Source organism: Hippoglossus stenolepis, chromosome 14, assembly GCF_022539355.2.
Source record: "Hippoglossus stenolepis isolate QCI-W04-F060 chromosome 14, HSTE1.2, whole genome shotgun sequence".
Lineage (NCBI taxonomy): Eukaryota > Metazoa > Chordata > Actinopteri > Pleuronectiformes > Pleuronectidae > Hippoglossus > Hippoglossus stenolepis.
This window is the reverse complement of record NC_061496.1, coordinates 23,559,707-23,586,453: the sequence shown is the minus strand read 5'-3', so window position 1 is coordinate 23,586,453 and position 26,747 is coordinate 23,559,707. Positions and strand designations below refer to the sequence as shown.

Sequence of the window (26,747 nt, the reverse complement as noted above, 5' to 3'; positions counted from 1 at the left end):
CATGTTGCCTTCAGCAGCTCGATCATTAACTCATCGGAATCCAGTGGCTTGTCTCGAGGCGTCTGTGCTGCCATGGAAACACCCAAGCCAGCTTTCTGTTTCTATGGCGAAGGCCCGGAAGCGCGTGGTAACCTTGGCAACGGAGCCTGGGACCAGTTAGCTTGTTGTCGCTCCAAAAGTTTCCTGTTGAAAAAGTTCAGGCTGTGATTTTTGAACCTCGGCACTCTGGAGCCCTTTTCTTTGTGCAGCTACCGCCTGTGTTGTACTCATCTTTGCCAGCGTTGCATTTTGTACGTACATTTGACAACTTCCTGTCCTGACCTTTCTTACCCACACATAGCACGCTACAGCTCTAGCTAACACTCTACTGTCAAAGCTGGGGCCGTTCTGCAATGAGTTGTCAACGGGAGCAAGGTGAACACTCTCCTCGACTGGAGGCTGTGATTCAGGTCGGTAACACAACACTGACACACGAACAGGGTGCCAACTATTTATCAGGCATTTTCAACGGAGGACACTTTAAAATGTAAAAGATGCTGAATAACGAAATGACAGGGTGGCTGCATTCCTTACAGCCTTCTGGGACTATTGCACAATAGAGCCATTGGTAATGTTATTATAAACCTATTCTTACAGTTGAATTCAGGATATTTGCTGTGGAAAATATGTTAGAGCAGCAGTAAAACAGCTTAGAAATACTATAAAAGACAGGCATGGAAATTAGCTGAGTAAAAGTATTAGCATCCAAATACAAAGTACTTATTTGATAGAATGGGCCAACTCAGAGTAATATGTACGGTATGATTGTTTAAAAAATATTGATGCAATCATCTTTGGTTTACCTATCATAGTATTTCATGTCAAAATGGCTGTCATGAAAAAGGTGTGTTTTGACTAGTAAGTACCTGCTGGGTAGTTTTATCCATAACAACACGTATGTATTCCTTGATCATGTTTGTATCAATAATATCTGCAATGTAACCAGTGCATACTTTCAAGATAAATCTAGTTGAGAAAAAAGTATGTGCCTCTCAAATCTACTGTAATATATGAATATATAAATAAATAAAATAAAGTAGCATAAAATAGATAGATAGTATGAATACCACAAAACCACTCTGGTTTGTTACTTGAAGACATGTATCTTGTTCATTTGAAAGACAAATGTTGAATCAGAGATCCTTACCTGAGACTCGATGTACAATTAGATACAGCAGCTTCACCTCATGATCTTCACACTGTACATGATCATACAGTGTAAGTAAGTAAGTACATTACCCGAGCAGACAAGTTCCTATTTTGGTGCATTTCGTTAGTGGAAGTAAGAAAGTGCATTTTCTGCAGCTCTGTGTTTAAATACATTTTGAAGTACTTTATATACAATCAATGCTATCTTATACTTCTAATCCACTACATTTATAGATCGAACAGTTTCATATAAACAATATCATTTATGGAGCTTTTTTTTTAAGATGGAAATGTCCCAAACACTTCTCTAAGTGTTGCAATAATCAAACGTCCGTCATAATAAAGCAATCACAACAATCCAACAATATTACATTTATAACATTTAAACCTCCCTGGGCCATTCTGTGAAATGAATATGACTACTTTTGAATCAGTACACTGCTTATACTTATGTATTTTTACTTAGTGAGAGCCACTACTTTTTCATCCACTGTTATTGGAACTCCTCTGAGTCAAACCGTAATAACTTGGGCCTTTTAATGCTCAGCTAAGTGATGTGTGGGGGTGATTGTTGTGATTCTAGAAGTTGGAGGAATCCCTGCTTCACTCTGATGACTGCTCAGGAGAGGGGACTCTGGCACTTCGAGGTGATGGGCAGGAGTCCAGTGTCACGCCTGCGCCTGTCTCCATGCGTATCCGCCAGATCATCACCCGCAACCTGGCTCAGCAGCCGGCCGGTAGGGAAGAGAGCTTTAACTGAAATGCACACATCCAGCAGAGAGAATAGAGCTGCCTTGCTGGATAGCAGTTACTATTTTACCTTAAGTGGTGAGATTGACACTTCAGTACGCATGATCTGCTTCCTCATCTCAGGTGAGAGCTGTGAGGTCAGTGAGCTGGAGGAGAGAAGGGCCCTGAGGGAGCAGCTGTCTCCGAGGCAGATGGACCGTGACCAGCCGCCAGGCAAACATGCCAGTCTCACAGACAGGGTAGGAGTGACACAGGGCAGCAACACACTCAGGTCAGGGTGTGGAGCATTGTTCACGTTTTTTAACTAAAGGAGATTATGTTTTCATTTCTTTTGTTTTTCTATTATTTAGCAGCATTACACAAAAACAATTGGACGGATTTCCACAAGACTCTGTGGTAGGATGTGGTATGTGGTAATTTTTAGTGTGGATCCGGATCGATGGGCACATACAGAAATTGTTTTCACCTTCTTTAACATTGTGACATAGGGTATTTTTAAAAAGTATGTGCAATTTGGTGCAGATCCAAATAATAATCAGAATTTAGTGAATATAAATGTGGCTTCATAAGGGGACTGAAATCCAGTGCAACTTCATTGAATGTAAGGGGACTGTTGGGCCTTGGCAGAGGTATGTACTCGACTGAGTACCAGGAACCATGCCATTCTAGTACAGTTTGCTTTGTAACCGATGTCACCAAAAATGACCAAACCCGCCAAATGGAATAAACTATACACGTCTTCATCTCATTCTTATTTTGAATAGGATATACAGGGCATGTAGTCTTTTCATGAACATCATCATTATGATACTTTCAACATGTGACTGTATCGAACCCCAATAAAGCATATCTCTAAATTAAAGTGTTTCCCACACTAGCTCTAAATGAGGCCACATTGTTAAACGCTGTCAGATGTTAAAACAGCTCTTAAAGGAGTTAGAGTATGTAATACTGTTGATGGTAAATTTATGCAGTTTTGTTTGGAGATGAGATCAAGAGGGTGAGCCACACTGGAGCATTGACTGCAAAAAGCTCCATGCGTTTGAAATGGAATACGGTTACAGTAAACATCAGTGCAGCACGGCTCTTTCCAGCAGGGAAAGCCTTTCGGAGTTGAACAAACAAACACTGTGGGAAGCTTGAAACAGCTTTGCATGTACTGTAGTGAAAACTGAGGGCAGAATTTACAGACTCCCAATTGAATTAATGTAACTTGGCACAAGCACATATTTTATGTCATACATTTTTCTTTAATTAGCGGCTATGGAACTACACACAGTACACATTACACATGTGCGTGTACTTGCAGTTCTATCTTTGTGAGGACCAGTTTGAGTCACAGACCTTATGGAGTTGGGACTTTTTGGGAAAGTGAGGACATTTTACCATGTCCTCACAACTTGTTTGAAGGTTAAGACTTTAAGTTAGGTTATTCTAACCTGACCTTAAGTTCAGGTTCAGGTCAGAATTAAGTTAAAATTTTGGTTAGTGGCTAGGAAATGCATTATGTCAGCAAGTGTCTTCACAAGAAGTGTTTGCGTGTGTGTGTGTGTGTGTGTGTGTGTGTGTGTGTGTGTGTGTGTGTGTGTGTGTGTGTGTGTGTGTGTGTGTGTGTGTGTGTGCGTGTGTGCACATAGGAGCATCTGCATGCGTGTGCTTTGGTGTATGTGTTTGTAAGAGTAAATAAGAGAGAGGAGGGTGGATTCATGAAGGCTTTCCTTGTGGTCTGTTCAGGTAGACTCAGACCCCCTGTGCTCACGAGAACCAGCGTCCCCCTTCATAGCCCCCCCATGGTTGCCCCCTTCGTGCAGCGGCTGCTGTTTTGGGGGGAAAATTGTCAGGGTCACTGGCCGCCTCCCTCGAGACTGTCGAAGAAAAAGCTCATTTTTCACGGTGTACAAAGCAGGCATTTGTGATAACACTGCGCTCTTTCTGCTGCTTAAATCTAATGAACACCCGCTGTTTGCCTTACGTTTGGAACTTATTTTAAAGCCAAAGCTATAAATATAATTTAATTAGCTTGGCAGATATATATAGCATATTTATTTTGTTGATATTTTTAGATGTGTGAAAAGTCATGAAACAGAACAAGACTAGGTCAAAACCTAGTATATGGCTGGGCCGTTTATGGTTAATGCGTGAAACTGAAAGATGCTGTGGGACCACAATAAACAACTTTTAATGGAAACTATCTAAAGCCGGTTTGAAAAGTTGCTAAATTTTGCAAGATAACATAATATCTATATTAGCCTATTCAAGATATCATTGTGTCAGATTTGAATTCTGGCCAGTTACAGCCCTTTGCTTCTCTCTGGCTCTCTCTGCTCACATTTAAAAAGGCTGAATTCTTAACAAAGTCCTTCTCATTTAAATGTGTTCCTGTGTCTGTTGACAACGAATGACAGAAACAATGGAACAACACAAGAACAACGTTAAATCAGTCCATGAAGAATGCATGTTAACCAGCAATCACTTCCAAGCCATTTCCAAATCCACTGCGCTGCTAAGATACTGTTTTTAAAACTGCAGTGTCATCTGACAAAATCACTATACACAAAAGACAACGGCTGTCCTGTATCGTGAATAATTTATATACTTACATATGTATTTTAAGTGCGATGGAAGTTTTCTTCCAGCTGTAGTTGCTCTTAGATAGTTGCCGCCACTGTCTGAGAGCAACTACAGCGGGAAGAAAACTTCCCCAAACACAACAGTGTGGCAACGAAGGTAGCAGCCTCTAAACAGTGTTACAACGAAGGTAGCAGCCTCTAAACAGTGTTACAACGAAGGTAGCAGCCTCTAAACAGTGTTACAACGAAGGCAGCTGCCTCTAAACAGTGTTACAACGAAGGTAGCAGCCTATAAACAGTGTTACAACGAAGGTAGCAGCCTCTAAACAGTGTTACATCAAAAGCAGCTGCCTTTGATGTAACACTGTTTAGAGGCCCCACAGTGTGGCTGCCTTTACAAATCAGTGGCAGTTTCTGTTGCCACCGGAAGTGCCTCTACAAGCTACCGCTGCCACGATTTGAGCTTGCCCTTACTGAGCTGGCAGCTGCTACTAAGCGAACTCAACTAGTTTAAACTTTATTTTTTATAACTTTCTGTGGAAATATAGACCTTCACCAAACAACTGTCGATCAAAACATCAAACCGGATTCTTTTCGCGATGTCTGGGCCAAACAGCAAGGTTGCAGCCTCGGTGAAAAAGGTAAGCATCACCTTTGTTTAGTTTAGCTGGCTCTAACTAGTTAAACATTAAGCTGTGACGCCACAAGTGAAAGCAGCACAGTTATGTTATAAATCATTTTTGACTAAATGTTTGTATGAAGTGCTTTGTTTTTGTATGAACTGATATTTATTTATCTGTTTATTTAACTGTAGCTGGTTATTTTCTGTGTCAAGCACTTATCTGTAATGATGTTTGTATACAAGTTTGTAAATAAAGTTGAGAAGAGGTGAAAGCAGCACACTTATTGTTGAGTAAGTATTATGCTTCTTCCACTATGCGATTGTCAGTTTTAGCCGTACAGCTTTTCACAGTTTGTGTTTTCACAGGGCTCAACTGCTCAGAAGGTACCTGGAGTGAAGCCAACCAAAGTTGCTAAAAAGGGAAAGGATGATGAGGAATGTGTGGATAAGGGTGTTGGCTGGGATGAGTCTCATAGGAAAGGACCTATTAAACCTGAAGATCAACTGGAGCTCACTGAGGCTGAGTTAAAAGAGGACATCACAAGGATCCTGGATGCCAAAAACCCACATGCACCCGAAAATATTGTACGCTACAGCTTCAAGGACAACTCCTACAAGCCTGTTGTTGTGGAACAAGTGGCTATTCACTTTGTGTTGGAGGGCAGCCTTATACATCAAGACTCTGATGAGGCCAAAAGAATGATAGCCGGAGAGGGTCTCCCAGGAGAGGCTGTAACAGAGGAAACAGGAGCTGAACCTGATGAGGAGAAAAATGAAACCCTGGCTACACCTGTAGAAGATGAAGGGGAAGTGGAGGGAGTTGGAGAAGAAGACAGACCAGATAGTGTTGCCTCCAAGAAGCAGAAGAAACGTCCTAACCAGATCAACTTCAGTGAGAGGGCCAGCCAGACCCTCAATAACCCACTAAGGGAAAAAAGCATCCAGACTGATCCTCCTCCACGCATCAACTTCTCTGCCAATGCTAATCAGTGGGAGAACTATGACGCGCACGTGGAGGAGCTGCTAAAACTAGAAAAAAATAAAGAGAAGCAGAAAGACACAGTACCGGAGAGGGTGATATTGATGGAGAGCGACGACCTCACTGAAGTAGGAAAAGCATCCAAGATCTTTGAAAGAATGATCCATCAAAACACATTTGATGACAAAGCACAAAATTTCAAATACTTTGAAGATGCCTCTGATGAGTTCAAGGACCAGGAGGGCACCCTTCTCCCTTTGTGGAAGTTCCATTATGACAAAGCTAAAACACTGTCTGTCACCGCCCTCTGCTGGAATAACAAATTTGATGACCTGTTTGCTGTGGGTATGGGATCGTACGACTTCAGGAACCAGGGATTTGGCATGGTTGTCTTCTATTCGTTTAAGAACTCATCGTTTCCAGAGTACATCTACCCCACCAAGTCTGGCGTCCTGTGTCTCGACATCCACAAGCAGCATTCTAACCTGGTGGCCGTGGGCTTCTATGATGGCTGTGTGGCCGTCTACAATTTGAACAACGAGGGAGTGGAGCCTGTGCTCAAAAGCACAGCTAAGACTGGCAAGCACACTGACCCTGTCTGGCAGGTACGCTGGCAGAACAATGACATGGACAACAACCACAATTTCTATTCTGTGTCATCTGATGGCCGTGTTGTGTCTTGGACACTTGTTAAGAATGAGCTGCTCTACACAGATATTATCAGACTGTCACTGATTGGTGCTGTATCTGAAGGGCCAGAAGATGCACAGCTGCCCATGTTCACTTGTGGTACAGCGTTTGACTTCCACAAACAGATCGACTCTCTCTTCCTAGTTGGCACAGAGGGAGGGAAAATACACAAGTGCTCCAAGACTTACTCCAGCCATATACTGGAGACCTACAATGCCCACAGCATGGCAGTGGATGCTGTGAAATGGAACTGCTTCCACCCAAAAGTTTTCGTCTCTAGCAGTTTGGACTGGACCGTCAAGATCTGGAACCATACAGTCAACACTCCATTGCTAACCTTTGACCTGAATGCTGCTGTCGGAGATGTTTCCTGGTCTCCATATTCCTCCACTGTATTTGGTGCTGTCACAGCAGATGGCAAAGTTCATGTTTTTGACCTCAGTATCAACAAATATGAGCCTATCTGTCGGCAGTCTGTTGTGGCCAAAGGGACGAAGTTGACGCACCTGGAATTTAACCCCATCAATCCCACCATCACAGTGGGTGACGACAGAGGCTATGTCACCAGCTTCAAACTCTCCCCTAACCTTCGCACGAAACCCAAGGCTAAGAAGGGTCAGGAGCTGCTCGAAGGTCCAGAAGTGGAAGTAGCCAAAATGGAGACGCTGCTCAGGCTGCTGCAGGAAATGTAGCAACGCCCAGTTTAATGTTTCACTCTCCAACACACAAACCTGATACAATCTTTTACTCTCTTTCATACTCTTCCGTTTTGTGTATCTCAGTTTGTGCAACAGTAAAAATGACATGTCAAGAAAACTAATTGTATATGTTTTTTAAAAATGTTTTCTTCTGATCTTCCTTAAGCTGTTAATCAATATTCATAAACTATTAATAATTCATGATTGATACTGCAGTAGTGGATACATAGGCAACACTGGGAAAAAATTAAAATCCGTGAGAGACTTTTTGACCATTCTCACACTTTCCACAGAATCTTCCTTCTCTCCAAGCAGTACCCATAGTCCGTTTATAGATAAAGGGCCAGCTAGCAGTACATTGTATCTACGCTCATTGACTTTCATATATAATTCAGATGCCCAGACAGAGAGGCACTGACTCTTCTTTTGCATATTACATCAGTGGCCAAATGTAAAGGTTAGGTATGCATGCTTTCGTGCATTCGGTGTTGGGATGGGTGACGCAACATGAGGGAGATAAATTGCGAGGCTGTGGGAGACTTCTTCTGACTCAGGGGGCGACAATTGCTCATGTAACTCTGTTAGCGTTTGCATATTGTTTCACCTTCTGGTCTCCTTGATGCATCAAGTCTACATTAAACTCTTCTGGATAAGACACCAGTTGCTGCCTGAGTTCTCCTTTCACCAGCTTCCAGAAAACGTACAGAACAAATTGGCGTCACAAACAGGATCTTAACACAGCAAAGATACGGTCATTTGCAGAATTAAAGTCATCCTTTGATTTACCCTTACCGTATCCGAGCTTGACGAGATCTTTAAGAAAACTTCCATCACAGTGAGGCTTACCCCGGCTGTTGAGTTCCAGCCATAAAACATTAGTGTAGTTGGAATTTGATACTGACACCACTAAGTAGTGATTTGAAGAGTGGAGGGGACGGATTAGTACAAGGCCTTTATTTTTCTTCAGAATGATCAGAGATATCATAGCTGCTAATGTAGCTTGAGAGTTTTCTTTGGTCTCATAAGTCAAGAGGTTCATTATGAGACTCCTGTTGTGACTCGTCTATTCCATGAAAACTCCTGTCTCCTCCTAATTATTTTCTCCCTGAAGAACAGCATGATAGTTTGGCAGCTTTGCTGTTGTGTGATGTTAATGTGAAGTGCTAAGCAATGCCTTTGAGGCAAATGACTGTGGCACCCGGATGAAACTAACATATACGCCAGCAGTCGAAAAAGGATCTAGCTTTCTCCCTCAGCATTTACTGCCAAAGGATTCATAGCACTGAATATATTATATACATTATGACTATGTTAATCTTGTCTGTTTAATTTCAGGCTTATATTGATATGTCTAAGTTGGTCTTGAGGAAGCAGCCAGACACTACATATTCACAACTGTTCAGTGGCTTTTGGTAATAACATACAATGAGGATTCCTATTGTTAAAATTTAGGATGTAAAGCAAATTGTCAGTAAAGCTTACAGTACATTTATTAGGTCGTTTTGTGTGAAAACTTTTGTCTGATGGTTTACAAAGCTGTGAAACACAGGTTGTTGCAATTAACTCTTAAAAGAAAATGTGAGCAAGTAAAAATGCTATAAGATTATGTTCTGATTAATTAATTTCAGTCATGTTGCTGAATTTTGCTCTATTTACATCTAATATGATTTTCAGGCTTGAAAAAATAGTGACTTTTATTGAATATCATTGGTCCACAAGATCATGTGAGAAACCTTTTAAGTCAGCATTTGTCCCAGCTGCCCTCAGCGTGAACTTACTCCCCTGTATATTTTACATGGTGTAATGTTATCGAAATTTGTCTTGATAGTTTGGACATTGCTCAAGGACAAGAGTAAAAGACCAGCTGCAGCAGTTTTTGGTTGCATGTGTTGCTGAAACGCTCTCAGCTTGGTGGGGTCCAGGTATCTTCCTGTTCATCCTACAGTACTTGCTCAATGCAGTCTGACAAGGTAATTACCTCCACCCAGGAGGTTTTGCTTTCACCCCTATCTGTTTGTTTCTTTATTTGTTTGTTTGTTTGTAAACAATACAACTAATTACACCCCCTACACTTCTTTGTCCCTTCGTCTATCTCCCCACCCTCACAGCCCACCTGCAGTTGAGGAGCCTTTTCCAGCTACTGAGCTCCACCCACAAGTTGACAGGATTGGTTTCTTACGTTTGTGACATCACAAACCCTGGCTGTCTGAGTCCATTTTTTCAGACTGGGCTTTTGTTTACTACAGTGTTAAATTGGAAATACTCAGCCATGGTGTTGCGGCTTATTCAACTCAAAATGTGTTATGGCACAAATGTTAACCTGATTAAAAAACAGATTTTCACTGGAGGGGGACTTTATTCCTTTAAAGCAAATTTTTCAGTTTGGAACAAGACTTCCCCTGCTTTACATGTATTCTGGGTTCATATGATACATATGATGCCTAACTACTGATGATCTCTCCTGAAATCCCTCGAATGGTCCTACTGTCACAATGTCAGCTGAAGTCCAGAAACATTCAGATCCTTAATTGCCATCTTGCCCGAGCTTTACTTGAGTCTCTGTGACCTGACAGAAGACCTTTAACGCAATACCGGTGAAGTCACACCTGGACTCTGAAAGCCTTCCTCTGTGGCTCTGTTGAGTCACTCAATGTGATCTCTGGTGACCCTGCAAAATTGCACTTGGACCTGGATAAACCTTGACCTAGTTTTTTTGAGTTGGATGGCCTCAGGAGTTTGGAGAACATGTAGGGTTGAATTCTGAACCCTCTGTGTTGCTTTTGGAGCCCCGCCAGTGTGCATTTTCTCAGACGTAGACCTCCATAGCCTGCTGCATGAACACTTAGCGGCTGCCTGCATAAAGCTGCAGTGTGGCAGTCAGTTGGATAAAGATAAACTCTTGGTGAATGATTTCTGACACCAACTGCCATTTGCCAGTGCACTCTGAAATCTTGATTCCCCTGGGTCTCTTCATAGGAGCCCTGTCAAACACAGTTGGACCTAAAGAAAAGTCTGTTTTTAGAGATTGTGTTACTGTCCCCTTTTTCTCTGCCACCCCCCTCTGTTTCAAGTTTGTTTTTACTGCTGGCACAAAACCATTCATTTAGGCTTTAGGTTTGAGTGGAACACTGCCAAAAAGTCGGACTCCCTCAACTATCATGAAATTGTAAAAATGAATTGCCTTCCCTAGAGAAAATATGCTTAAAAGCCCATCCCAGTGCAGAATTTTTGATGAAAGTATTCCATTAAACCCTGTCAAAATTTGGCATTAGACGAATCCTGTCACCTGACTTAAAAGTCAAACATGAAGCACACTTTTCAGCTCTTCTCTGCATGTCAAGAGTGTCTAATCAAATATGAAGCCTTAAACTGACGGAGCATGTGTGTGTGTGTGTGTGTGTGTGTGTGTGTACAGGTTTTATACAACATTGTCCTTGCCACGGGTATTTGTGTGCAAGGCCAGACACATGCTTATGAGTACACAGCATGTATTATTAGTTTGGCTGTATTTACACAGATCACTTTTATCCCTGTGTGCCATCACAGCAGCTGTCCCTGTAACCCAAACGCACACTCCATGGTAACACATGCACTGCTGCTCCCCATCCTCACTTCAGTTCTCCTTGTTTGTTATCCCACATTGTGTAATTATGGTCAGCGATGATACATAAACAGCTTTCACAATCAGCTGGGGCTCTTTCACAGAGTCAGCACTCAGGGGGTAACACGAGGGGAAGGGGGGAGCGGGTATGTTGTTGAAGTAGGATAGTAAGTTTTTTGGGCAGCTTGGGGGCGATGGACATCCGCTCCAGCTGTGTTTAGGAATCTGACAGATAGTGCACTCCATTAATTCCCTTTATTAAGCCTCTGGGCCCAGGCCAAGCCAGGGAAAACGATTGCAGCTGTAACCCTTCACATGCTGGCTGGACCGCGCACTCGTGGCCAGATGTCGCCCTGGGTGAGTCAGAGATAGAGCGAGAGAGAGGACTGATGATATGGACTTGTTGCTCGATATGCCTGGAAATATATTTCTGTGTAAATAAACAATAATGGATAAACAGAGCTGGTATTATATAGTAGAAAAAGAGACATTTTCATAGACATTTACAAAACCCCAGCTGAAACACTAGATAAACTGGTGTTATCGGATCTCCAAATGTTGTGACATTCAGCCATTGAGAGAATATTGTAATTATAATTTGGTAAGTGAAATGGATTGGATTTTGATCTACCACATGAGCAAGGCAGAGACTTTTGGCCAAACACCAAAGCCTTCACAAGGGCCTTGAAAATGATTCTCTTGTTGCTTGTTGGCAGATGATTCAAAGCAAGATTATCCCTTGATGTTGTTTGAAATATTTATCAAAAGAGACAATGCAAGGAGTGGCACAAATCATAAATATCAAGAAATATAAAAAGCTAATTCAAAGCACATTTTAAGAGGCTGAACCGTCATTCGCTTTGGAAACATAAGTGGGGCTCAAGGAACAGATACTTGGGATAGAACAAAAATAAAAGGAGCCATAGCAACCATATGGAAGCATAAAACATACCATGACAAAAAGGCCGATGTTGAACATGATTGCAAAATGGCATTATATTACCTCAAAGAGTTAGGCTCAATTGAGACTGGGCTCAGCTCACTTTACAGGATCGCAAAGGCTGCTCAAAAGAGATTGTACTCCGCAGATTGTAAATAGTAAAGGTGTTCAGTATGCACACTTTTGGGCCCCCAGTGAGGACTGTAAGCCCCCAAGTTAGGGCCGATGGAGGACTGGAATTACACGCTTCTTTCTTGTGCCTTCAGTTTTTACAGTCACCACTCGATGGGTGTATTGTGAATGACAATTAGTTCAAACTCACTTGGAGAAAAGAGTGATGATATTTAATGATGCAAGCAGGGCAAGTGAGTAGATGGCAGTGTCGTAGAGTTTAGTTAAAGTGGGGGTCTCTGCAGCCGACCGTTATGGCGTCCCCCCGGGAGCTTCCTGCACGAAGCATGGCTAATCCAGAGCAGCCCCCGGCCTCCTGCTTTACAGCTGACTGGGGAGAAACCAAAAAAAAAGCGCCCTCTCTGTAGTGTGAGGAGCAGGGGCGAGGCACTGGCAAGTAGCCCACACACTGCAGCTACAGTATGTATGAAAAAGCACAAACAACCCTCCTCATCGGGGCAGAGCAGGGACCATTCGGAGTTTCCAGGAGTACCTGGTCATTGAGTGCAAAGCAAGGAAGGACAGGCATACACGTGCAGATGCAGCATCTGGGAAACCCTAAAGACAATGTGTTTCAAAATGTGTGGATCCTTTGAGTTAATTAATCAATAGCTTGCTTGCCGCGGGATATGTGCCATTAAAGGTGCTCACTAGAGTTTTGTTTACATCCTTAACAAATAGTATAGTGTCAGGGATTATTAAAGTCTAACATTTAATTTTAGGGCCTAAAATATCTTTAAAAATGTGAAGATTTTATGTATTAGAACTTAAATACATCTAGGTAACTCGTAGTTATGTAAAGGTTCATTTAATTCTGCTTCTGTTGCACTTTAAAATTAGATTTTCAAGAGAAAGAGATTTTAAGTTGAGAGAAATGTTTTGATGGCATAGTTGCCTCTGCAAGTTTAGGTCCTTTCCTACTGTAATAGCGCCTTCAATCTACCTCTGTGTATGAAAGGTGCTTTATTAATAAAATTGCCTTCTCTGACCTTGGCTAATAAAACTACAAACAAGACCAACTTGGAACTGATAACGGATGATCTACAAACACTCGGGTCAGAATTAATCTCAGAACATTTGGCTTTGATGTGGGACAGACTGTATCTGTCAGTAGTTTGAGAGATAGCGTGGTGTTTGAGGGTTATTCTCTACTTGTCTACTTCACCGTATCTTAAAATCGGGACTCCATTTGGAATCTTATATTGCTTCATATCTCTCGTACTTAATATAAATCTGAAATTTGACTCGGTGAAACCTGCAGAAATCCTGTGTGTGTGTGCATGCATGCATGTGTCTCCTTGAAGCCTGACAAACATGTTGCATGCTTTTACTAAAATGTTTAATCCCACATTGTTTATATCCTTGTTAACTAGCTACATAATGGATGGGTGTTCAGTTTGCACCATTGCCCCCCACATAGATCTTATAAGAGGCCAATATGTGCATGTTAATAATTTAGCATTTTGCGTTTATGAGTGTCTTCATGTGTTAATGTTTTTTTATATTCTTACGCAGTGCAGTATGGTCTCTGTTGTACTGTTGTTTATTTCCCCCTTAAGATTTAACAACATTAGACCCCTCCTTAACTCCCCCAAATTTATATTGTGTTCACTTACTGTACTAAACCATGTTTTAAGGCCATTTATTCAAGGTGTATTTATACAGTGCATGCTTGTTAGTAAGTCAGTGTTATTGCCGTTTTTGTGCCAAAATATTTGAAAAGATGCATAATCACTAATGCTCCACACACAGCTGTTTCCAGGATTCCCTTTAAACACAGCTGCTGAAGTTCTGTGTGTTTCAAACACTCCGCCCATGTTGTTCCTCTCTTCTCAGTCTCTAAAGCTGTCACCTCAACAACGGGCAGTAAAAGAAGCTTTTGTGCTCCCCAGGTCCCAGAAACACACCAAAACGCACAGAGCCAAGTGCATGATGGCCGTTCGTGCAGTTTATTGTATAAATTTCTGAAAGGGGCATTTGGAAATGTGTTAATAATGGTGGCAAAGTGGCCGGGACCAGTGTGGAACAGTGAGACTATTGTCTTGGCTCTCTTGGAGCCTGCTGGAGAGATTAAGCACCCAGAGAAGAGATGAGGTACAGAGGAGAGGAGGAAGGGAGTGGGTCTCGGGGTTGATTTGAAGTGCTTGGATGGTGGTTTGGAGTGTGTTGCAGGGGAGGGGGGTTCTCTTCCTCTCTTTTTTAAATGAGAAGTCGGCAAGGGCAGTTGGAGGCACGCAGTGTGTTGTAGTGCTCTGGGGCCATGTGGTTTGTATTAGTGAGGACAGGGTGTCTGGCACCAGCACAGAGAGTGGGTGGTGCACAGGGAGTTTAGGTTGTGTGAGGTTGAGAGGTTACAGGACATTTGGATTCAGATATGGGAGAGGATATGAGAGTCCACAATGAACGAAGCCAGTACATTTATCTTTGTTTTTAGATGCATTTAGCAGGAGTATTGTACACACACATGCACAAGACTAATGTGCAAACATACTGTACTCAGACACTCTGTGGATTTTCATTAATATCCCAACTCTTCAATTCATCTTGAAGCCCAGCTACTGTTTGTCCAGCCCTCCTGTAGGTCTTCAAAATGTGTCTTGTCAATCAAAATTGTAAGGATTGTGGTCTTAATGGAGGAGATGCAATTATTAGATTTTCTCACTATTGATCTCACTGAATCATGATGATGGTAATTACCAACAGTGGTGGAGGAAGTACTCAAACAGTTTACTTAAGTAAAAGTACAAAAAAAGAAGAAAAAAATTCCATATTAACTCTTCTGCTAAAGTAAGTAAGCACTTAAAGTATTCAAAGTAAAAGTACTTGCTGAGTGTGGCCTATTACAGAATGTCATCATTCTGGTTGAGTTTCGCCTTTGTTTCTTCATCAGTGAAAACTGCTGAATGACTCATCTGAAAGCAGATTTATCTTATCAAGTATTTATCATTAACACATCAAGATGAAACAGATGAGATCGTCTAGTAGTTAAATTCACCCATGTTATGTAATACAATCCAGAACATTCAGTGTGCAATAAATCCTTGTGAACGGTGGGATTTAATATTAACACTTTCCTGAAATAGCATATAATAATCTTTGTACACAAAGGATTTAACGCACGGCTGTTACATTAGACTATAAAAAGGTTCTTATTAACTGCTAACTTAAATTGCTTGGGTACCATCTATTGTAATGTGCACAGTCCTGTCACATTGTCCAGCTCACTGAAGCTCATTTGTTCCCTTTCCATCCAGCTCGATCAGATGTTGATGCTGCAGGACTCGGACCAGGAGAGTTCATCACCAAGATCCCTGCAACTGCAGAACAAGGAGAGGGTTTACAGTCAAAAGCTGCAGCTCTACCAGGAGGCCCAGCAGAGACAAGCCCAACTTGTTCAGAAGCTGCAGACCAAGGTCACAACAACAAATGAAATTCAGAATGATCAAGATGACTCCTTTAGCTCAACTGATCAGACTGTTTTTTAAAAAATTTTATTCCAGGTTCTTCAGTACAAGAGGAGGAGTGGGGAGCTGGAAGAGCAAGTGCTAGAGAAGACTTCAGAGTCTGAGAAGATGAGGTTGTTGGTACGTCGAGATTGTAGCATCATCTTCAAGCATCAAGTATTCATATATTTAAACCCTCAAAACCTCCAATGGAATCCAGCCTGCTCCTTACCCCAAAACATTTGGATGTGACAGATTAACTGATATTGTCTTGGTAGTAAACATTCATGCAATAGTTTCCATTTTCAGGTTTTTTAAATAGAAGTGTTTTTTTATTACAGCATTATCACAATGTCAGCATGTTACAGTGTACAAATACAAATGATTCAAAACAATGTTAAATTATTTGACTCACATTTGTTCCAGGAAAGCCAATGTTTCTGTTTTGACTTATTCTAATTCATTTAGATGTGAGGACTGTGAACAATTATATCCCCATGTAACAGTTTTATTGCAATAGATTTACATCATTTATGCTCATTAGTTTGAATTGAAGTGTTTTGCAAGCTTAATTTGAACAAGCTCTAAATGAATCATGCATAAATGAAAAGTAAATGTTGGGAATACGATTTTATTTGAATATACTTTATTCAGCCAAATATTATTCTTGGCTGAGTGGCTCCCACAGAGAATTTGGCTTCGCAGAATTACACAGAAATTATGTCGCTTTAATAGGCAACTGCTAACTTGTGGCCACTGTGATACATTGAAGTGTTATTGGGATGTGAGAAGTAGTTTTGTGTGTGTGTGTGTGTGTGTGTGTGTGTGCAGCTTCAGGCCCAACTGGACTCAGCCCAGCGTCACCAGCGGACAGAGCAGGATCTCAACACTGCAATCCAGAATAAATCTGCACAGTTGGAGGAGGAGCAGAAGAGGTGAGTGATGGGCACCATGCAGAGTAGCCTACCAAGCCAATAAGGAAAGTTGTGCAAGTTCTGTTTTCATTAGTAATATACAGTATGTTAGGAAGTTTTTGAAAAAATGCACAGTTTGTCATTCCTATTTTTATACCTCTGTGTTGGCCTTAACTGTAGACAGAGGCGTTATGTTTTCAGGTTTTCTTCTGTACAACCATACCACCACCCCATTCTCATGACGTCTCATGGAACGCCTCAGGGGAATTCCATTACATTTGGCACAAACGTCCACTTGGAATCAAGGATGAACTGATTAGATTTAGTTGGTCAAAGATCACCGTGACCTCATAAAACATGTTTTGGGCCATAACTCAATAATTGATATGCTAATTATGACAAAGTTTCACACAAATGTCTAAAAGGATTAAATGATAAAGTTGTGTATCCAAAAGGTAAAAGGTCAAGTTCACTGTGACATCATAACATTCTGCAAAAACTCCTAATAGATTTTAATAAATTCCCCCAAAGTCTTCTCGACATATATAAGTCTGGACAGACAAGGGGGTATAATGCATTTTACCCGGCTGCTAAGGTTCACAACTGTGAGGCAGCAATTGTTTTTGAGACAGAAATCGAGCTGAAATATATCTGACAATATCTTTGCAGCAGAGATGTTCTCAGTAGTTGATTGATCTCTCCTGCTGTTTTGTCCTGCCTCTGCTACAGGGAGAAAGCAGAACCTGACCTTGGCAGATAATCTCACCGTCCAATTTGTCAGTGAAAATTAGTGGGGCTATGTTGGCTTCCTTCTCCAAAGCATTTTAATGATGCTTCCCATTAACTATGGACCTAGCTCTGCAGCTGAGGCCAGGGTTTAATGCTCTATAATTTATGCAGTTATGAAATTTATTTGAAATACCCATAGTGGAACATTTTCCAGGATCTGATCATTTTTACTGCAGCTTTACCAAGCTTTAACACTTTGTAATAAAAGTGTAATGTAGAGATAATTCTACAACCATTACATATATGTTTTTGCCAATAATTGGGCGTATTGAATCCCTCTTGCCCTACGCCCCAGTTCCCTTTCAACATTATACAGTACCATACAGGCAAACATGGGTTTGGCTCAATCTCAGAGGGATAAGATAACTCAGTAATATGGCATGCACACTGTAACAGCGTGTGTGTTCAGTCAGTGTGAGAATGATGTAAACATTTTTGTAAATGACTCTACTAGATCTGGTTGAAATTAGAACTAAGTTGACACAGATGCTATAAAACTGTCACGCATGTTCGCCCTGTAACTTGGGTTGGCGAGGGTGGATCTACAGGCTTCAGATGTAAGAGTGATGTGCCGGCTACATAAGCTATAAAGTTTGGTTGCTGTGGTTGGGGTATAAGGAGGCTCTCGTGACAGGGAAAAAGTGCCAAATGGCCTCTCAGTGTCATAAGTCTTGCTCCTTCCAGGTGTGCCAGCCTCAGCCAAGTGAACTCTGTGCTGCGGGAACATCTGGAGCAAGCAGGCGCTTCCAACCAGGGGCTGACAGAGAGCTTGTGGAAGGCCCGCGAAGATGCTGAGTTGCGCGATACTCGTCTGCGGAGAGAGCAAGAGGTGAGAAAAACCACAAAAATGAAGAGCTTGTGTCAGAAAAAGCAACAGGGGAAGCTCAAGTTCATCCCTTTCTGCACAGAGATTGTGCAATTAAACTCCAGTTGAGTTCACATGGGGTAGGAATTCCATTCATAGCCAGTTTTGTCAATTCATTCTCATTCCCTGTTCATTTCATCGCTATGATTTTTGAGTTGTTGTTTCCTGTGAAAACATTCCAACTGCTGAGGGGGAGGAACATTTTGTGTAAACAATCTGGTGTTTGTGCTGTAAATGGGCTACATCTGTCGATTCAGGGAAATCCAATTATTTGTGTGTGTGCCAGTATGAATCCTGGAGTTCCAGTATTGCATCTGTTTGGTATCACAATAAAATGAGAGGTGCCATCATTTGCTGTACGCAACCCTTACCACCCACCCTCCAGTCTCCAGCTCCCCTGTTGTCTGCTCCTCTCTGCAGACATGTGCCTCCCGCTTGAGTCGTGAACAGGCTCGTGTCAGAGCGCTGTGGCGCCAGGCCTCCTCCCTGCAGAGCACTTTCACCCAGCTCAGGACTTTCACTGACAGGTGAGCGTGGCGTGCTGCCAGAAACCCCACCAGCAACCCAGCATTCCACAAGAACCCCCACCTCTTTTGTGTCTCACACTCACGACAGCACCCACAGTGCATTTCTCTCAGGCAAGGATCAAATTGGAACAGGTCAATGGGGTCGCCAGTCTCCCCTGCTCATTGTTTCATCACTGGGGAAAAGATGTCTTAAGGTGTTTCTGCTCACTGTTGAAATCATCCATCAGGACAAAGCTGGGGCTCTATGGGACATGGCCTCTATCATATTGAACCTCTGTGAGCAGTGCTGAAGAGTAATTTGCTTTAATAATGATTACTTCGGCTTATAGACAGCTGTGATCACGTCACATCATGTACTGTAATTCAAACTGAAGACACTTCAAAGTGAGTCTTGATACCGGAGCTTAATCACTACAGATATTCATCATTTTCAAATACAAACAGACTGTTATGAATGAAAACAGCATGTTGTGTTTCCTTACTCTTTCAAACCTATGATACGTTCTGTAAACCTAAATGCACATGACTCTGTTCAACAGGACTCTGTCTGATATGCGCGGGGAGTGTGCCGCTGCCAGCCAGCAGTTGCATGTTACCTGCGTGAACCTAGAGGCCAGAGTAACACAGGAGAACACCTCTGGGGGTGTGGAATTGTCAGGGCTGGAGAGGCAGCTGAAGGACAAGCTGAAAGAGGCCATGCAGCTCCAGGGACGATGGGATGCAGAGAAAGTTGATCTTAACTCCAGGTAAAGTTGTCTCGTCTGTCTGGGCCTGGTTGTCACAAGGCTTCCTTCATGTTTCTCTGAAAGCAGCTAGTATTATTATTACTTGAACCTGCATTTAGTTTAAGGACCAGTACGTGTATTTCAGTAATGACTGAAACAATAAAAAAAACTCCAAACTTATTTCACAAAAGTCAAAACATTTTCATTTAAATACATGTTCAGTAATTTTACTCATGACGTTTAAACCCAATGTCGACCTGTTGTTCTATTAAGAACATTTTCAATTAAAATGTGTCTCACTGTACCCACTTATCCAAGTGGAAAATCAAAGTAGGAACTATTTATAGATAAACAACTCTCTGTTTTCTTATTACTATAGTGAATGAAGAACCTGATAAATTAAGAACCATATGTCCCATTTATACACAAAATCTTATAAATCCAAAAACTGCTAGAAAACTGTGAATAAGGATGTATTACACTGTCCACATGGGCTTAAACTATAGAATCAAGGGATACAAAACATATCTGACAGCAGATACTGTGGTAAGCCTAATTCAAGGTTTCACCTCATCATACAAATTGGACTGGTAGCACAAATCCAACGTTTATATTTTCCCACAGTCTCCAGGCTGTCTAACTGACCAGGACTGTCAAAAAGAAAAAAAATAGACTGAGTGTTAGGTCATGTATAGGGCAACTTTCTCATCAGTTCTTCATATGACTGCAGAGAAAGTCCAATTTATTTCCCTAGCGGCAATGTCACACATATATTAGTGTATAGGCTTTGATCATAAAAATCATGCACATCAAACCATTTTCTGTGACCTCTGCTCGTGTGCTGATAAAGATTCAAGTACCATCCCCTATACACTCCAGTCAAAAGACGGCAGGAATGTCAGTGTCTTTGTGTTCTGGATCTGAGCTGCTTTTTGATCTTATCAGAAGTCCTAGTTAATCCCATGGTTCTACTCAGACAACATGATAGTGTTGATGGCTGGTGGAGAGGAGGAATTCATGTCAGGGACTCAGGGAACTGTGCGTCTGATTTCACTCTCTGTCTACGTCTCTGGTGTTTCTAGAATCCTGGAGCTGTCCGACACTGTGAAGCACCTCCGGAGCCAGAACAGCGAGAAGGATGCCAGCCTCACGACCATGCAGATCAGTCTGGACAGGATGGTGGGACCCCGGCACTCAGAAGTGGGAGGTGGCAGATAGGCGGGTGGTTAGAGGGGGCTAAATTGGCTGTAGTCTGGACCTTAGGTTTGATAAACTCCACAACTTCCTTGTCTAGAGGGCTGCAGTCTGGCAAATGTCAATCTTGCTCTATGTGTGTTGATAATCTAACCTCAGTTGTTTCCTGCTCAGGAGACGAGGAGAACGGAGGATAAAGCAGAGATGGAGGCCCTCCGCACTGAGATCCAAGACCTCCAAAAGATATTGTGTCATGTTCACCAGGTCAGAGGAAAAACAAAGCATTAAGCTAAGCTGTGCAGTTTGATATCATATAAGAACATAAATCCTTTTCTCTTCTTTCTGTCACTAATGTGCAGTTGGTTGGCGGAGAAGGAGATGGCGGCTTTGAAAGTGTGTCCTCGCCTCTTCATGGCCGCTCTCCTCTAAGAAAAACCACACTGATGGCCGTGCAGACTGCTCTCTCCAAGCACCAGAAACAAACACAGGTACGACAGCAGAGGCTTGTCCTCCCTACTCCAACAATATCCTGAAAACCTTGTAACAACATTGCAGGATGCTCTCACATACAAACCACAGGACCTGCATGGGTGTCTAGATGCTGCCCTGGAGCAAGTGGACACTCTGCGTCATCACCTGCAGGAGAGGGAGATCGAGAGGAGAGAGCTGGAGCAGAAGATCCAGGAAGTAGAAAGAGAAATGCAGGAGGCTAAAAAGGCCTCAGAGGAAAGCCTCAGAGAGAGCAACAGATATTGCCGCTCACTGGAGCTCATCTCAAGGTACGAACTCATCATGGAGTTATTGTCCATTTCCTAGATTGTGTCAAAGAAGTTGATTATTTTAAAGCACTGTCGCCTCACAGCAAGAAAGTTCCTGGTTCAGTCTGGTTAGGGTCTTTCTGTGTGAGTTTGCATGTTCTCCCTGTGTCTGCGTGGGTTTTCTTTGGCTACTCCAGCTTCCTCCTACAGTTCAAAGACATGTACATTGAGGTTAGGTTAACTGGAGACTCTCAATTGACTGTAGTTGTGAATGTGCGTGTGAATGGTTTGTTTCTATATGTTGGCCCTATGATTTGCTGGAGACCTGTCCAGGGTGTACCCCGCCTCTCGCCCAATGTTAACTGGGATTGGCTCCAGCTCCCCCATGAGCCTCAAAGGAAAAGTGGTATAGATAATGGATGGATTGGTATTCTGTTTTATATTTTATAGACTTGTTATTTGTGAAAATGCCAGTGAATGTTGTCTATTGAAAAAAATAATATGATGATTACAAATATTATACTTGGATTCATGTTTAATCAAACATTGTTTTCCAAGAACAACATTTATACAACACTGTAGAAGAGATGTTTGTTATGAGTGTTTGGTTGATGTTGGTTTTTTCAGAGAATCAAGTGTGATGATAATGCTGATCATTGTGCAACACTTGTCCTCGACATACTCTCTCCCCCTGTCTTTTCCTCTGCCTCGCTCTACCTCTCAGTGAGAAGGCCAGTCTTGAGAAGCTACTCGCAGGGCTGCAGCAGGAGGTGGACTCCCAGCGTGCTGAGCTGGAGGCACTTCGGGGAATGTCACTGGAGCTCCAGAGACAGCGGGACTCCCTGAGGCAGCAGAGGGAGGATCTGGAGATGCAGCTAACACGCCAGCGCACAGAGGCCCAGAGAGGGTACAGCCTGAGCACGGAGGAATGACCGTTACACAACCGCACATCCCGTCACCCGTGATTGTTTTCAAGCTCCGTTTATTTAGAGTTCAGATCAGTAACACATGTCATTACCCCGATGACATTTGGAGGAAAATGTAAATGATTTACATTGCATTACTGCACTCATGCAAGAGGGAATTGTGTTCCCCTTGTTTGCTGGGTTTCTTTTGCTGAAAAAAATTTGATTAGTTGAGAATTGGAGCAGGACATGCGATACAACAAAAAAGTAACTCCCTCAGTGTTGTGGCCTTTGGCACCAAATTTCAACATTTTTCAAAGTGGAGATGGATTACCATCAGGGGATTTTGTTTATACAAATAATCTGTGTGTGTGAGAGACAGAGAAACAGTGTGAGGGTCATGTATGTGATATATTTTGTGTTTCAGCAATAGGAGCCTCGAGGAGCTTGAAGGGAAACATTCTTATCTACGAAGGGAGCTTGTGACTGTGAAGGAGAGTCTGAATCAAATCACGCTGCAGAAGGAGGTGTTGGAAGACGATAAGGCCAGCCTCGCTCTGGCTCTCACCAAGGTAGGATATTCTGATGTGCACCAGGTAGCCTGATCTGGATTACTGGATTCTTCCTGAGGGCCCTGGTGGGTTATATCTTTCATACATGTCCATGATGCACTTCACAGATGGAGTCCCAGAGTGCTGCACAGGAGGTAGCCCTCACCAAACTGCAGAATCAAGAGGCTGCACTGAAAGATTCTCTGTCCAAAATGGCTGCCCTTAGTGAAGGCTTAGCCAAAGACAAGGTGGAACTCAATCGTATTCTGCTACAGGTCAGTAGGCGTGCAGTTGTAATGTTGATTTAGACTAGAATTTAACAGGACATAAGCTAAATATTTTTTCCCTCTTCAGACAGAAGGTGAGAAGGCCAAGCTCGACGAGCGCAGGCGAGAAGCTGAAGCGGATCGCACAGTGGCCAGGGAGGAGACAGCCCGGGTACAACAGGAGATAATGAATCTGCTCACGGAGAAACAAGCCCTGGAGAGCTCCCATAGCCACTTGCAGAATCACTGCCAGAAGCTACAAGCAGAGCTGAGGCTGCTGCAGAGGGAGAAAGCTCAGGCCCTGGAGCAGCACTCCCAGGTCAGGGACCCCCAACCATTCACACACTCTGTCCTCATGGCTCCCACCACCTGGGAGAGTTGATGTTATTAATAGCTTTCAGCAGGTTCATGAAGCTTGTTGTCACGTTAAAATGTGTTGGAGACATCTGCACATCTGCCATGGGTTTTTTTTCATTCTAATGGGATGTGGAGAGAGGTTTTGTGTTTTATGAGTAACTTGGGACATAACAAGCGAGGGATCTTCATGAACAACTGTGAACTGGAAAGATAAATAGATAGGCAAAAAATGTCCAGTTGGGGTTTCGGGAAAGAGCCAATAAATTAACACCTAAAGTATTCCCATGCTTCCCTCAGCGGATCCAGATCGTTCCCTAAAGAATGAATAGAATCCTCTCCTGCTCTATTTGCTGTTCTGAATGTGAAACTGGGTTACTCGTGTTGATCTCAGTTTGAATATAACAAACATAAACAATTTGACAAATTCAATCCAAACAATTTTAGATAGCTCATCTGTAAAAACAAATCAGCCATTTTTAAAAAAAGAAGCTCTGAAGTGTCCTCCATTTCACCAAGCCCATATGTCATCCCCTTATTGGGCGCCGCTCACATCCATAACACTGGTAATTCATCCCCTTTAATATTTGCCTGAGGAGAGGCTTTTATATTTGGAAGTGGCAGTTTATTTGGTTCAAAATTAAATCACTGTAATTGTTGCTCCTCAAACAATCTGTTGAAGTGAAACATTAGGACTTCACCACTGTGTGATGGTGTGTCAGTAACTGACCTTAAAATACAGTACAGAAACATCAGGCCTTTTTCAGATCAAATACAGTAGGTTATAGTAAACGTCTCTGCTATTATAGAACTGACCTCCAGCATTGTTCGATTCAAACCAGAATAATACCCCATGACAGAACAGTGTGACATATTGGTATTCATTTCAAAGAAAAGAGCTTGGCTTAGCAGAAAGATTGGAAGCAGAAAAGCAGAAAAAGATCTGCTACCTACCAGCTCCGATATACTGTTTCCCGTTTGTTTAATGTGTGCATCATGTAAAAACTTGTTTGGAGGGGGGGTAAGGCATTGAAAGTATTTCTTGGCCGGGCCAGTGAAGTGTTGTTGCCACAAGGAGCTTCGGGATGTCACTGGTCAATCTCTCATATAACCACACCTTGTGGTTTAAACTAAATTTTGCGTTTTTTTTAAAACAATAAATAATGCATTAGAGATGCTGATTGGCTGGCTTATATTTAGCCAGAGCACGTCTGTCCCTTTCCCTGTGCTTCCTGTCTTTGTGCTTCCAGTCTTTACGTTAAACTAAGTGCTTACACCCCAGAATCTAGCTCCATATTTAGCTCACATATGCTATATAAATTATTTTAGAATGAAAGCAAATATCTTCGTAAAATGTCAAACTTTGAATCAAACTGAAACCTGTTTTACACTGAAGCTTTTTAGCTGTTCTCAAAACTGAGGTTACTTACATTCAGATACCTAAATAATATGCACATGTATAATGTTTTCATTTAGGTGCAGTTTCTACAGTGAACTCCCCGCTGCATTCATTGACTGTATAGAGGAGGAGTCCCATGAGAATCCTCACCTCTTCAGTCATGAATCTGGTCTTATAGTTGAATAAATGCTGAGGGGAACTTTTGTTGCTTCACATAGGTCCTGTTTTTTGTCAGAATTATTGTGACAAAGTGACAAATCCTGTTTGTTTATCTTTGGGGCGGCACATTTGTTATGGCCCTGCAGTTCCTGCACACTGTCATAAATCACTAGTACATATTCTCAAAGTACTGTAGCTGTTACTGTCGAAAGCTGCTCCTGCTCCGGCACAGATTCTTTTCTTATGCTCTGTTATGAAGTATTATTGCTGCTACAGTATTTTAATCGCACATAATGGTGTAGTATTTACTGCTTATTACTGGCTGCTCAAAGGCAAAAGTATAAATGATTTGCCTGATGGCATTTTATGTATTTGTGTGTGTTGGTCTCCAGGTCAACAGGCAGATGCAGGCTGTGTCAGAGGAGCTGTGTGCGTGCAGGAAGGAGCTGGAGACACAGACCACAGCCCTAAAGAGAGCTACCCATGACAGGGAGGAGCTGGCCAAGGATAAGGCTGCTCTGGATGTCAGGCTAAACACCGCTGACCGAAAGGCCTGTGGTCTCACGCAGGAACTGGTTGCACTTAGGTCTGAGTATATTTGTGTATTTGTTTGTGTGGTCTTTAGTCTTAAATCTTCAGGACAAATTTCAGGTTTTCTGCAGGGCCGGGCTTAGGCATGTATCAGTTGGGGTTATGGTTAGCGTGAGAGTGTATGGAATGAATGTAAATCAGCCCAGTGTCCTCAAAAGCATCATAAACAACCAAGTGTGTGTGTTTGTGTAAGTTGGACCAGCTGCCAATGTGTATTTAAGGTCATTTGGACTTTTTAAACAAATTTTACTCTCTCAAGCGCCGTCAGCCTCATGTAACAAGAGTCTTTAAGTAACATGGTTTTATTTGGAAACTATGCTCATGATGGATCATTGGATTTTATAACCTTCTACACCTAGTGGTTCAAAGGTCTTTTTTTTCAGTGCTCAAACCACTTTACCGCTGTGTTCCAGAGCAGAGAAGGAGTCCCTGGAGACGGCTCTGTTTGAGAGCCAGGAGCTTGCCTCGTCTCTGGAGGCTGAGTACACCAGGATGGAGGGGGAGCGGCACGGTTTGCTCCTGGCTAACGAGGCCTTGACGCGTGAGTAGTCCCCTCCCTCAGAGGTCCCACTGTCCTCCATGCCAAGCCCCCTGGCCATGAAGCCTTTCCAACAGCCCACCAGAGATCCATATTTCAGCTGTGAGCTCTGCAACAGCTGTGAGCTCTGATCCTGGAGCTGCAGGATCACTGTAGCTGCTTTCTCAGCTGACAAGGGTCCCACCGCTCCACACAAACACATGGATCATATAAGCAGTGTTAAGCTAATGTATTCCACATAAAGACATGCATTAGTATCCCCTATAAATAAAACTCCTAATAAAATCTTCCCGATCCTTTATCATCTTTACATCCAACAAGTCTGTGAGATTTTGGCTGTGGGTTTATTCGACTGTCCAGGTGATGCTGCTCGCATGCGTGTCGATGCCGAACACAATTTGGCACAAGCTGCACAAGAGCGAAGCAAGTTGGAGGAAAAGCTTGCTCAGGTGGAGAGGAATGCCCAGATGACCCTGAGCAATAAAGAACAAATCCACAGAGAGCAGCTTGAGGCTGAACGTCGGCAAAAGGTACAGCAAAGCTTAAGCAGAGCCCTGACA

The 26,747-nt window shown here is 42.5% G+C and overlaps 2 protein-coding genes across 2 annotated transcripts in view; both read left to right on the top strand.

Annotated features, from left to right (window-relative positions):
- The first annotated feature begins 29 nt into the window (after positions 1-29).
- crocc2 (ciliary rootlet coiled-coil, rootletin family member 2) overlaps positions 30-26,747 on the top strand; it is a 37,818-nt gene continuing 11,100 nt past the window's right edge. The window contains exons 1-20 of the mRNA XM_035175999.2: positions 30-449; positions 1,772-1,925; positions 2,062-2,177; positions 15,464-15,622; positions 15,710-15,793; positions 16,484-16,587; positions 18,040-18,184; positions 18,641-18,747; positions 19,287-19,493; positions 20,555-20,651; positions 20,841-20,930; positions 21,026-21,154; positions 21,246-21,445; positions 22,149-22,331; positions 22,757-22,901; positions 23,009-23,155; positions 23,235-23,465; positions 25,451-25,644; positions 26,063-26,190; positions 26,548-26,717. Of these exons, the coding sequence (XP_035031890.2) occupies positions 393-449; positions 1,772-1,925; positions 2,062-2,177; positions 15,464-15,622; positions 15,710-15,793; positions 16,484-16,587; positions 18,040-18,184; positions 18,641-18,747; positions 19,287-19,493; positions 20,555-20,651; positions 20,841-20,930; positions 21,026-21,154; positions 21,246-21,445; positions 22,149-22,331; positions 22,757-22,901; positions 23,009-23,155; positions 23,235-23,465; positions 25,451-25,644; positions 26,063-26,190; positions 26,548-26,717 (2,847 nt within the window). The 5' untranslated portion in view covers positions 30-392. The remainder of the gene's footprint in view (positions 450-1,771; positions 1,926-2,061; positions 2,178-15,463; positions 15,623-15,709; positions 15,794-16,483; positions 16,588-18,039; positions 18,185-18,640; positions 18,748-19,286; positions 19,494-20,554; positions 20,652-20,840; positions 20,931-21,025; positions 21,155-21,245; positions 21,446-22,148; positions 22,332-22,756; positions 22,902-23,008; positions 23,156-23,234; positions 23,466-25,450; positions 25,645-26,062; positions 26,191-26,547; positions 26,718-26,747) is intronic.
- Positions 4,947-7,495, top strand: LOC118120755 (dynein intermediate chain 2, ciliary-like). The gene is made up of 2 exons (XM_035176006.2): positions 4,947-5,149; positions 5,497-7,495. Exons 1-2 carry the CDS (start codon positions 5,108-5,110, stop codon positions 7,489-7,491), a joined length of 2,037 nt encoding a protein of 678 aa, XP_035031897.1. The 5' UTR covers positions 4,947-5,107; the 3' UTR covers positions 7,492-7,495.